The sequence below is a fragment of the Primulina huaijiensis genome, chromosome 13 (assembly GCF_012295235.1).
Source record: "Primulina huaijiensis isolate GDHJ02 chromosome 13, ASM1229523v2, whole genome shotgun sequence".
NCBI lineage: Eukaryota > Viridiplantae > Streptophyta > Magnoliopsida > Lamiales > Gesneriaceae > Primulina > Primulina huaijiensis.
In genome coordinates this window covers 3,055,454-3,069,139 of record NC_133318.1, presented here as the reverse complement: position 1 = coordinate 3,069,139, position 13,686 = coordinate 3,055,454, and the positions used below count along the sequence as shown (strand labels likewise).

Sequence of the window (13,686 nt, the reverse complement as noted above, 5' to 3'; positions counted from 1 at the left end):
CGATCTGCAACTCGATTAAATAGACATCAAGCCTTTTGATCCTTGCTACTTCTACAGCCTTTCATCTTCAACTAACAGATGGAATCGATAAGAAGATTAAGATGACTTGAAAAATTGAACTTGTGATATGAACATTGATGATGATCTCTACTTTTCCTCGTTCATTCCTTTTGATTTTTAGACATATTGCTTTCCAAGAATCCACTTAATGGTTTTAATAATATTGTGTGGGTTTATATATAATATGATGCTATAAAAAAATCACTCATTAAAATACTTTGAATCGAATTGATCAAGAATCAATTTTTTCAATGGAATCGAATCGAACCGCCCAAAAATATAATTGTGTATCAAAGAAAACATGTGAGATGACTCCGCCTGGAGGCGAATCCACTCCAATGCTCAAGTCAGTATATTCTTTGAGAGAAAATAAATATAATACTAATGTAAATAATTGTACCTAAAAGGCATCCTTTGATTAGGGTCATGAGCCCTTTATTTATAGATGGAGAGTTCTGGTTAATATGAAATTGTATTGTGTATGACAACTAGATACGTATATATCCATGTAATATTTTATAATATCTCTAAAATATAATTAAGGATTTAATATGATTTTTACCATATCATCAATAGTACTAGCAAAAAAGTTACGATGAGTAAAATGCTGGAGGAACGTTTAAGTGAGGAAATTATATTTTAGAGTATGTAAGATAATATTCTAGTGGTATGTAATAAATTATTTTGAGCGTTTATTAGAGTGTGTTTTTTGAGGTGGGTCAAATTAAATGGCCCATATAGTCGTCTAATATTGAGTAGATAGTTAAATGATCTTTCATACCGATCAGGAAATGACTACAATTCCCAATAAGAGATCCAGTCAAGATATCGAGACCAACATAAGATGGAACATATATAAGAAATTCGGGTTAATTACGATTACCACAAGAATACCAAAGAGATCCAAAGTGATAATACGTGTTTGAGAATATCGTGATTAAGAGATCAAACACCTTTCCCTAAAGTACATTCCTTGCTCTGGAAAGAGATTCGTTGCACTATTAACTCATCAGATCACATAGGATATCTTCACGTAGGCAAACGGTTTGCTCCTACGTATTTCGAAACTACACCCAACCTCGCCACCTGATGACCCTCAATAGAGTTGATAAACAAGTCAAAGTGCATGCTAGTACGTATAGCCCCTACATTATCTCGGGTCAAAGGACTAATGGTGTACGGCCATAACCACAGACTATTCCAATCGGTAAGTGAGAACCACTTGGACAGTCCGAGGGAGGTTGTTTAGTGCATCATCATATGATCGCTCATTTTTATGAATGGACATTTCCATACCCTTACCAATTAAATATGGCGTTTATATCACATATGCTAGTCTCAAGCTCAAACGACATTTATCCTTATTTAAGGTGATTGATTCAACTAGGAACCTGTTTAGAATATACGGTACACTTCCTAATGAGTTTAATAATTTTATGCTGAGAGACAAATCTCATGGTCCTACTGTATATTCAACGACTTTATCTATTCAGCTTGCATGAGTGTACATATAAAGCATAATGTCATAACTGAATAAAACAGTAAAATATTATTAAAATAAAGATCGTTTTACATTAGATTCAATAAAACTCCAAGCCACAAGTTGGCTGGCTGAGCACATATTCTAACAAAAATACAAAGCATAATATATATTTAAAGTGATTTCACATATACACCTATTCATGAAGCAACAAAAAACAGTTCATAGAGCATACCATAAGATGTTTAAATTGATTTCATAATTAAAATCATGAACATAAGAAAAATATAATCGATCGAAAGTTCTTTGAAGAATATTTTATAGCCGAATAGAAGATTATAATGTCATGAGCACTTCCTTCCCAACCAAGCAACACAAATACGAAACACATATCAAAATCACATGTCACCGTTGCATTTTGAGTTGGACAAACTTTTCTAACAATAAATGGAACTTTTGAGTGGCATGGTGGTATTGATGCTTTGATGTGAGTACAGTCAATTGCACCAATTCAATCCTCAAAATTCGTAGGCAAACGATATAAACCATTAACATAATTATCTCGATCCATCATTTTTTAAAGTACCAAAAAAACTTAATTAAACTTATGTTGTTTGAATTTTGGAACTCTTTTCGTGTTGTATATATAGAAGTTAAGTGTGTATATAGTTATATAACCTTCTATTGTAAAAAAATATAGTAAAATTTTACTTATATTTGATATGTAGGATGATCGAGATTTTTAGGCTACATGCATCTTAATACAAGGGAATGAAATTAGATAAGAATAAGACATTTTTAACTATAGAAATTGAGTTTTTTTTTCCTGACCTTGTTCGTAATCTTCTAGATTAGTTAACATTTGGAACCAATAAAGATTTTAAAATTTTAAAACTCATACTTTTTTAAAGAAGTATAAAATATTCGGATACTGTCATTGAAAATGAAAAAAAAAAAAAAAAAAAGANAAGATGAAGAATAAAATTAAAGTGAAATGTTGACAAGTGACGGGGTGCAGTCGAGGAGAGAATAGAGTTGAATGACATGGCTTATTCGAGAAATTTCCATTGCTTTATGTTCAATTTTGCAAGATAACATGATATTCTTTCTATGGTTATGTGCACTAACATTTTAGGATGTTTTGATTATGTTGTCTCACGAGTTATTTTATAGTTAAACATATGAGATTTGATGTTGAATAAGTATGTTTGAGATAAGTTAAATTTGTGTCCGAGTTGTTTTGGATTAATTTTTATGATACAATGATGTTTTAAGCAGCTTGGGCTACGTCGAAGTGAATTTTTTTTCTTTTTCCTTTTTTGCTTAACTTATATGAATGATGTTTTGATGTTTTTATTGTTATTTCTAACTTATATTAAATGCATATGATGAATTTTATGTGCGCATCTTTTTCGCTTTGACGTATATTAGTTTTTCCTTAACTGTTCAAACAACCATGCAATAAGTATAATTATAAAAATAAAAAGAAGAGTTCTCTGCAATAAATAAATTAATATATGAACATGAGACTTACCGGTCGTCACATCGACTTTGTTGTGCTTCAACCTAGGGTTCTTAAAAAAAGTCCCTCATTTTGCGATTTTTTTTATCCGATTTAGACCATATAGTTATTGATATGTTAATAACTCCCAATTTTTTACACATGAGAGGAACATGTTAGATAATTATTCCCAATTTAGTGCATCAGTCACCTAATTTCATTCCAGATGCATGTGCAGATAGAAGATGAAACAACAGGAAAAAGGAGAAAGAAGGTGAATTTAGGCTAAGGCAATGGCAAAATATTAGGAGAAGAGTGAAATGAAATGAAATTTGTCACCCATACACTACACCATAACAAACCACTAGCGGTAGGGACTAATTTGGGTAAAAAAATGGTAGGGGTGTCAAAATACGATCCACAAACCCGACACGATTTAACCGGAAAAAAATCAGGTTTGAGTTTGGGGTTTTTGGGTTCGGGTCAGATCAGGTTGGACCCGATAGCTGACCCGAAAAAAGTGATCGGGTTGGGTTGGGTTGACCCGAAAATTTTAATTTTTTTTAAAAAAATATAATTAATAAATATTGCTTACATTTTTATATATTGTATGTTTGAAAAAATATTTGTTGTATATTTATATCATAAATTTTCATAATTTAATATTTATTTTGAACATTTTTTATTTTCTAAACAAATATTTATTTGATTTAGTAAATATATTTTATTTTTCTAATTAGATTTTCAAATTTAAATCATATATATGAGAGAGATTTTGTTATTATGTGCTTAAATTAAAATATTATTTTTTTTGAATTTTAATTAATTTTTTTAAAAAAATTTAAAAAAAATCGAAATCGGGTTAATCGGGTTGATTCGGATTCGGGTTCGGGTTCGGGTTCGGGTTGGGGATGAGCAATTTTTGAATGGTACTATTGCTCAACCCGACCCAACCCAACTCATCCAACTCACCCGAATTGATACCTTCAAAAAATGGCAACTTGAGAGGGACCATTTTAGTATGTGGCAAACAAAAAGGACTGAACCAGTACACTCCTAAACTACAGGGACTCAGATTGAGTATTATCGCTGGAAGATTTTAGATCTCCGTTAAAATGACGCGAGAAACTTAAATGGGCAACTTTATGTAAGATTAGGGATTATTTTTGCGGTTCGAAATATTGCATAATTAAACGAAATATTACAATAATTCTAAGAAATATAAACTCTTATAATATACTTTATATAATCAAGATTTGAAATACGAACAGTAAAATATATATTTTTTTATGATCAATGTTTTAAATAATATGTGAAAGTATAAGATTTTCGAAATTATTCTCTGTTAGCCCTCTTCTTCTAATTCACTTATCATTGTGGTTTATTATTTTAAATTTCTTTTTGGAATGCATCGATTATATATATTATTCGGGTACACTACTAGAACTTTTACATACTTTAAATTTTATTATTAATTAATTGTGTACTTCAGATTTGATTCTTCGTAGGCGAGTTGTTCGAATTGATGAGTACAAAACATCTTGAGATCGAAAATGTGTTTAGATCGAGGGGTGACCAAACACTTGTACTGAAAATATTATGTTTTTGAAAACGAGCCGTGTGAGCAGCTAAAGTAGATTTTCCAATACGAATGAGTACTTCAAGCTAATTTAACAGATAAGTATGGAATCAGCTCGATATACATAGTGAATATTATAAACTTAATATCAGCTCATTAAAAAACATTAAATATAGAAGGTAATTATTTGTTTCTGGAAGTTCAAAAGTCAAACTTCTTTGTCTCATCCTTTTCTATTTCCAGAAAGATTTTACTAAAATATTTGATTGGTATAACTTTTGTTTAAACCTACTTCAGCTCGATTCAACAACTCTATTGAGCTGAAACTCCTAGAAGCTAACTTATTAATTCAATCTGTCCAGAAAAAACTTTCTAATAGTTACAATGACTTCTCACAACTCAAACCAGTTCAAATAAACAACAGGTGTGTGAGAACACATGTGACGAACTGTGCCTTAAAATACTAATATTTTAATATTTGCGGAAAAATTTAAAATTTTCTATTTAAATAATTAGTTATAAATATAACTCGTAAAATAAATCACTGTCATCACTCGTACTAAAAATAAAATTAATATTAAAACTCCATTATTTGAAATACCACAACCATCAAAATCTCAAGTTTAAAACCTCCACCATAATTTGAAAATGTCTAACATATTACAAAAAAGTCTCAACTTATTAGTCACCAAAATCAGTGCAATAAAATAAGAGTAAATAGTTTTTAAAACATGCATAAATAAATCTCGTAAGCTACAAGTTCCTCGAGTTTGCACTGCCACTAGTCTGAGTCAGCTCACTGTTCACCGCCTCCTGTCTCCTCAACTACATCATCTGCATCAATCAAGTCTAGTGGGCCTAATGACTCAGCATGTATAAACCGTGAATAACAAGTAATACGTAGTAAAAATCCATGCAATTTAAATATAGCTCATACATAGTATGATATAAGCATAAATATGTATAACACTACTTTCATGCATAAACTTTTTCATAAAATCATATTTTCATGCTCATCGTAATCGTAAATCATTTTGCGTAGAGTTCTATTCAATGCAAGTGGCCCATAACATAAATCATTTGTTCAAACTAAACCATAGTACTGGGCCGACAGGGATTACCACAGCCCTTGGACAGGATGTCCGCTCCCTAACATAATATAATTCCTCCAAAAAGGTTGAGAGGTCCACGAACACGTTCTCCAGCTTGCAAACCCGTAACATAATTTGTCATAAGACAAATCGCATACCACAAAAATAATTATTTTGCATGTCATACATACTTATGAACATCGTGATCATGGCACCCACTGCTCCAACCCTTATGCTAGCCAACCAGACCCTAACCACCCCGTACTAGGACCCTAAGACTCCTCCTAGACCCCAGCCATGGGCCCTTGTCCAGCCTACAACCAAACCCGACATGAAACCCGTTAACAATCCCTTTGGTGCCGCCATGTGCTTGTTTTAGTTCCTACTGTACAGCAGCCCTTTGCCCCATCATGAACCACCTAATGACATCTAAACACACCCAAAAACATCCCTGTACGTAGCAGCAAGCCCTAAGTACTGCCCAACAATGGCGACTATCAAAATTCAAAGAAACGTAGAAGTTCATACGTATTTCATATCGAAACGAGTTTTAATAACGTTCTAGCATACATATAATCAAAACAATGTATTTTCATGCATATTTTATATCAAAATACAATATATAACATGATCGATGCATAAAAAAAAGTTTAGACATGTCTTTGCATTAAAACATACGAAATATTGATAAACGAACGCGTGAAAAACAGAAGCCGAACGGAGATGGATTGCTGTGTTTAATGGCTTGAAAAGTGACTAAATTTACCAAAGAATGTTGTGTGATAAACGCCTAAGCTTGCTGATGGAAGAAAATAAAAAACAAGCCTAGCTCTCACCTTGAAAAGTTGGCCGAGAGTTGTGTGTGAGTTTAGTGTATGTTTTTGCTGTGTGTTGTGCGCGCGCGTGAGTTGTGTTATAATTTAAGGCTAGAACTTTTTTATATATTGCTTAGGATGTTTATTAGGTGTTTAGTTTTATTAAAACATCATTTAAAATTACTAATTAAGCCCTCACAATTTAAATTAGTAATTAAGCCCTCCAACTTTTGAAATTAAGGGTCCTACAAATTTTAAATTCTACCCTTAATTAAATACTACCTACTTTAATAATTAAGTCATAAAAATAATTATTAAAATATTTTATTTCGAGTGGACGTATTTAAATCTCTTATTTTTTAATTTTGCTAATTAAAATACTTAACATTTCTATTTCACTCGATAAATTAAATTTAGCTATACAAATGCTAAAATTTATAAATCATTTAAAATACTATTTTCTTGACTTAAAATAAAAACATAACTTAAAATTTTAACATCTTAATCGTCTCTGGTTTCCTTTCCCGGTTTGGCATCGAACATTCGTCTGAAAAACTAAAACTCGAGAAAACATCTTAAATTGCATAATAAAATAAGTATATATGCATTTAAACACATAACATGCATTACATAGATTATTAACTAAATAAATTAATTAATTCAATCATGCATGGGTTTACATGTACTAGTTTTTGAGCACTATAACACAAGTGCACAGAATGATCCATAAGTGAACGGATATAATTTTGTGCATGTGCGAATAAGCTTGAATTAGATCATGAAGAGATGCTGATAAATCAAAGAATGTTCAAAGGTAGATTCAAAGTAGCAGGTCTTGTAAATGGCTATGATGCATTGCCTTTTTATAGTTGTCGATCCAATGTTAATAAATATCGCATGTGCTTACCGTCGAACTGTATGCCTGACAATTCTGCAGAGGTTGTCACTTGTCTTTATCATTTTCCCAAATATAGTGCTGGACAAATTCAAATTCTTTGGATACTAGCTGAAGTAGACAAATGCTAAAAACTATGATCGACGTCAGTCCTTTCTGAATAAGCTCGGTAGTGAATTGACTGTTGTACTTAGAGAATGTCTTTATATCAGGGTATTTCCTTCCGTTGTACGCATATCAAATCAGTTGATCTCCATTTTAAGCTTATCAGTTCAGATGATTTACAGATTGAGCTTATCAAATTAGTTGCTCTTATACTGATCAGTTAAATTCAGTTTGTAAACAATTTTTCGAATGATCTTCATTTAATGATTTATAGAATCAAATCAGTTTAATTCGGGGACGGATCTAGGAATATGAGTTTGGGGGGGGCTTGAACTCAATATAATATGTTATATATTATTAAAAAAAATTACATTATATTGTTCAACGAAGTTGTGCCCTACGAGATTTTATTACATAAAATTCATCTATAATAGAATTTACATCTATATGTTTAACTAAATCTCATTCAATATAGAGTGTCAAACAATCGACAAGACATGCATCATCCATTTTATTGCGAAGTGCCGACTTCACATGCTTCATTGCTGAAAAAACTAGCTCAGTACTGGCGGTAAACACAGGTAATGTCAAAACAAGATGAATTAATCTAGGCAACATAACATAAATATATGGCTGTCCACTCTGAGTCAATTGCTGGCACAACTCAACAAGTGTAGAAATCTTCAAATTCTACATCACATCAAGTTTATAATATATCAATTTATACTCCAAAGCAACAATGTCTTGATCTGTGACATCTCCAGGATAAAACTTCGTTACAAGCTTGCAAATATCATCACTGTTAAATGAGTCAAATGAATTTTTAGGATTAAAGTTGTACTAAGATAAAGAAGTTCCACCAATGACTCATTGAACCGAGCATTTAACTCCATCAAAATGAAATCTATTGCTGCATTAAAAACATCAAAGTTGTAATGATGCTCTATTGTAGTTTGCCCATGGGAACGTCCAATCTTATGTAGACAATCAAGGTCAAGCACATCAATTTCATTTCTTGAGCAAAAAACTTTAACTTCCTAAAGAAATTTGTCCCACCCGCATTCTCTAAGTTCTTGAAGGCTAGTTTTGGTAGTAGTGACAAATGTACTAGCAGTCAAAATGTCTTGAGATTTTCTTTGAATAAGTTTACAAAGAGTTTCTGTTATTCTCATAATTTTATGCATTAAGTGCAAAATGAACACAAATTCAAAACTTGCCATGTTTCTGTATATCCCCCGAACTTCAGCCTTAGCTCTTCCATTTGGAGAATGATCCCTAAGAACTTTAAAAACTTTGCAAGTTGCAGTGTACATATCTATCAAGATTTTTACCGAATCATAGTGAGAACTCCATCGAGTAGCTCCTGCTCGTTGCAAATTACCAATCTGATTGGCACCACTTCCAAAATCACGTTCTCCAATTGACAAAATATATGTACTCAATTTCATTTCTTTGTGCAGTATGTAATTCAGCAGTGTACTTAGTAGAAGAATTGACAATATTAACAATATTTTTTAAATGAGGAATTCCCAAATAACACTAACATTCTTAGCTGCAGAAACCAATGTTAGTTGTAAACGATATGCAAAACAGTGGACATAGTATGCATAGGAACAATCTTTGAGAAATAATGGTTGAAGTCCATTCCACGCTCCACGTATATTGCTAGCACCATCATATCCTTGGCCTCTGATTTTCTTAACATGGATATTATGATGAACAAGAACATTTGATATCTCTTTTTTCAGATTCATTGAGGTAGTGTCACTAACACGTTTGATGGCAAAAAATCTTTCTGTCAAAATCTCATGATTGTTCACAAACCTCAAGATAATGGCCATTTTCTCTCGTTTAAATATATCTCGTGCTTCATCAACAAGAATACAAAAGCATTTATCTCCAACTTCTTCACGAACCAACTGTCGTACTCTATTGACCATAATATGTAAAATCTCTTTCTGAATTTCTGGGCCGATATATTGGGCATTTTTTGGAGCATTCTCAAGTACAACTTCATCAATTTTTGTACTTATTTTTGCAAAAGTTTTCACCAATTCAAGAAAATTTTCACGATTATATGAAGATAAATATTCATCGTTATCTCTAAATGTACAACTTTGAAGTGCTAGCCAATGAACATCTACAATTGAGGTGCTCAAACACACACGATTTTTCTTTTTTTCTTCTTTAGATTGTGCATGCATCACTTTATCAATATGTTGCGAAGGCCTCATCAAATTTTCAGCCCTTCTCTCACACATAGTATGAGGCGAAGAAGCTGTAGAACAAATATGGGCAAGAAAAACACATGTTTTTCCTTGGTTTACCTTTTTCCAATTGTCAAATCCTTCATTGACCAGCGCCGAGATATTAGATGAATTAACATCATTCAGGAAAAGAAAACAATTGAAACAATATGCCTTATTTGTTGAAGGCGAATACTTCAACCAATAAAATTTTTGAAACCATTGTTTATGAAAATGACGATTCTGGCTTCCAAATTTTGTACCTGAATACTCCAATATATCCGGTTGATAAGGCCTCATATTTAGATATGAACGTCTTATCTCATCTTGTACATTAACATGATATTAACATATATATTTTCTTTTTCCCGAATCTCGTTCAATACCGGTAGATGATGACTGATGATCGTCTCTAGGAGAGGAAATTGAAGGAATTTGGATGTTGGGAAATGGAAGACCTTCACTAGATTGATGTTGCATTTTAAGGACCGTATGAATTGAAGTATCTTCACTAGCTTGACGATCTCTCTTTTTAAAGAATGATGATATCAATGTTTTTCCGTTCTATGCAGCAGATTGATGTTCCATTTTGAAATAGTTCAAGTTATAATCATAAACAAGTAATAAAATAATTATCAAACAAATAAACAAGTAATAATCAATCAATGACTCAACAACAAACAATCAAAAGAATGAATCAATGGCTCATAAAAAAATATTCAAGCAATGTCGATCGATTAAAGGACGGAAAATCTATACAAATCACCTTATAAAATTTTTTATAAAAAACTTTTCCAAACAAATATTTTAAGTTTTTTTCCACTAATGAAGCATTAAAAACTTTTTAAAATTACTTATCTAAACATGGTCCAATTATCGATTCTTTAAAATTTTAAATTTAAAATATGGCATCAATAATAAAGATTCAACTAACAAAAATCTGAAAGTTTTTGGAAAAAATCATTTATAAATATTTATTAATCGTTAATACAACACATTATGGAAAACGGAATTAAGAACGCATGGCTGGTAGGAGAGGTTAGGGGTGGGTACGGTACGGTATAGGAGAGGTTAGGGGTGGGTACGGTACGGTATACCGTACCGTAAATATCGGTATGAAATTTTTTCATACCGATACCGATATCGAAAATTCGGTATACTGCACATTCGATATACTGAATTTTCGATATAAAAAAGTTCATACCAGATACCGTACCGACACCGAAAATTGTCGGTATATCGAAATATTTTCGTTATACCGACATTTTTTCGGTATATCGAACTTAAATTTTAAAACAAATAATAAAAAAAATTATTTTCGGTATTTCGGTACCGTACCGAAATACCGAAAAAAAATAATTACGTACCGATACCGAAAATTTCGGTATGATATCATACCGTACCGAAATTTTCTATATCGATTTTTTCGATAATTTCGCTATTTTTTCGATACGATATTTCGATATTTCGATATTTCGGTATATTTTCTCATCCATAGGAGAGGTGCTGTCTTATCAATGAGGAGTAAACAAACAAAAATCCCAATTATTAATAGCACGTTGATGTTCCATTTTGAAATAGTTCAAGTTATAATTCTAAATAAATAATAAAATAATTATCAAACAAATAAATAAGTAATAGTCAATCAATGACTCAACAACAAACAAAGAGGACAATAAGGTGTACCCGTAGATTATAGTTGTGAATGTATTTGACAGAGCAAAAATCAAATTGAATAAATGAAAACATTATATTATAGGGCAAAGCTAACTCCTGGCCTATTTTTACCTTTTTGTCTCGCATCAGCCTTTATCATGCATTATTGCCTATATACTTGCAATTTTTAACAAAGTTTTCAATATAATTTCAAGAAAAAAAAATCAAAATTCTAAAAAATAATAATAAATCGTTTTCATTCGACCTCTTGAAGAAGAAGTCTTCAAAGACAGACGCCTTGTAGCCCACCCCACCTAGAGATGGAGCCCACCCCTTGAGTTAGGGTGGGCTCTCGCCCCACCTAGTTTTTTTTTAAAAAAATAATACTAGTTTTCATTATTACATTTTTTCAACCTATATTGAAAAAATTTAAAATAGAACAAATTTTTTATTTGTTTTAATTTTTTTCAGCTTCATGTTTAAAAATAAAAAAATAGAACAACTCCCACAAATCATACTTCATTATTGTCTATTAGTTGGTTTATTGTCATATGTTATGAAATTAGGCGAATTTGAGGCAAGAATTCGACAATCTAAAATTATGTCAAATATTTAGTTGTGATCATTTGAGTGACGATAATATTGAATTATGATGTATATGAATTTTGAAGTTTGAATTTTTATCCTAAAAATCTATTGTTGAGGATTTTTGGAATAATAATCAGCTGGTTGAAATGTTTGATAATTATTGATGTGCAATTATTATTGGGTTCGTATTGCAATTTTTCTAGTTAGGATAACAGAAAATTGAATAATTACGAAAATTGCAAAATAATTCTTTGTTGGAAAATTTTGAGATTATTGAATTTTTCTAGTAAGATAACTCAGTGAATGAAGAAAAGAAAAACTATCAAATTATTTTCAAACCAAAAGAGCAGAAATCAACAAATAACGTACAAACATCAATCACATTCTATGGATGAACAAAATATCGGTTTCAACCAAAATAACAGACCAAACTGAATTAATTTGAAAAATCAGTTTGGTTTATTCGGAATTTCTTTTTAATCTTTTTAAAATATCAGTTAGTTCGGTTCAGTTTCAATTTTTAATATAAAACTTCGGTTAATCGACCAAATCGAAATTTTGTAAAAAAAATTATTACTATTAAATTTTTTAATAAATGTTAAAAGGATATAAATATTAAAAATTTCTAATAAAATTTATTGGACAATAGAATTAGATTTAAAATTTTTTTTCAATAAATAATATTTAAATGTATTTAATCCAACTTTTATATTACATTTTTTTTATTTAAAACTTGATTTTTTTTTAAAAGTATAAAATTTCGGTTAATTGTGTTATCGACCGAAAAAACCAATTTTTTGGTTTGGTTTGTTCGGTTTTCTTAGTAAAAGGTTGTCGGTTTGGTTTTTCGAAAAAAAAGTTCATTTAATTCGATTTTAGAAAATTTAATTCAATTTTAACCGAACATATTATTGTCTAACACGAGACCAAAATAGTTATGAATTTTGGCTCCGTCCCTCACCTCACCCTTAGAATGGGATTTAGTTCGACGTCTTTTCTGAGTTCTCGCGCGGGGTCGGTTCTTTAGTGGAGTTATACGCCTCATGGGTCACTTGTTCCGTGGAGCTATCTGCCATTGTTCTGGTAAGTCTTTTTTCGCGTTCTTGAGAAAATAGGAGGTCTAGGGGTTTATATTTTTGTTTGTTTTAAAAGAGAACGCTTTTCTATATTATTATACTATCAGAATTTGTCAAGTTTCCACTTTCAATTCAAATAAATTGTACAAAAATTGACACATTCACGTCAATTTCTATCACTAGATATATTAATTATCAAAGTTTTCGAATATGTCCAAAGTCAATCATCTTTTCAGAATTTAAAGGCTAAATCTGGAAAAAACAAATAGACATTTAATGGAATTTATTACAATGTACGATACCAACAATAAAAATGTTATTTAGTTGGAAACAAGTACTGCATATGATAGTTGACAAATGATATAAGACCGTTGAAACTTTTAAACTATAAATATGCACTCTAGATTGAAAAAAGATCAATCAACGATTACATGCTTGAGTACATCTTTCGAATATACATATTCTAAGATATTTGAGCACACTTAAGCGATCATACTTCAAGCTGCTTAACATAAAACCTTCGTATCAGAATCGATCATATCTTCAAAGATCATATTATGCTATTCTACCAACTCAAACTGTTCAACTTAACCG

The 13,686-nt window shown here is 31.1% G+C and overlaps 1 protein-coding gene across 1 annotated transcript; it reads right to left on the bottom strand.

The window, feature by feature from the left end:
• Window positions 1-8,563: 8,563 nt before the first annotated feature.
• LOC140991875 (uncharacterized) lies at window positions 8,564-9,787 on the bottom strand. Its single transcript, XM_073462043.1, has 2 exons — window positions 9,071-9,787; window positions 8,564-8,911 (listed from the first exon to the last, which is right to left on the bottom strand). The coding sequence occupies exons 1-2, from the start codon at window positions 9,785-9,787 to the stop codon at window positions 8,564-8,566; spliced, it is 1,065 nt and encodes a 354-aa protein (XP_073318144.1).
• Window positions 9,788-13,686: the final 3,899 nt, after the last annotated feature.

Excerpts from the sequence above, each read along its gene's own strand:
- LOC140991875 (XM_073462043.1), bottom strand. The coding sequence starts at position 9,787 with ATGTGTGAGAGAAGGGCTGAAAATTTGATGAGGCCTTCGCAACATATT. Across the intron at positions 8,912-9,070 it reads TGGTTTCTGCAGCTAAGAAT|ATTGGTAATTTGCAACGAGC; the intron begins GTTAGTGTTATT and ends GGTGCCAATCAG.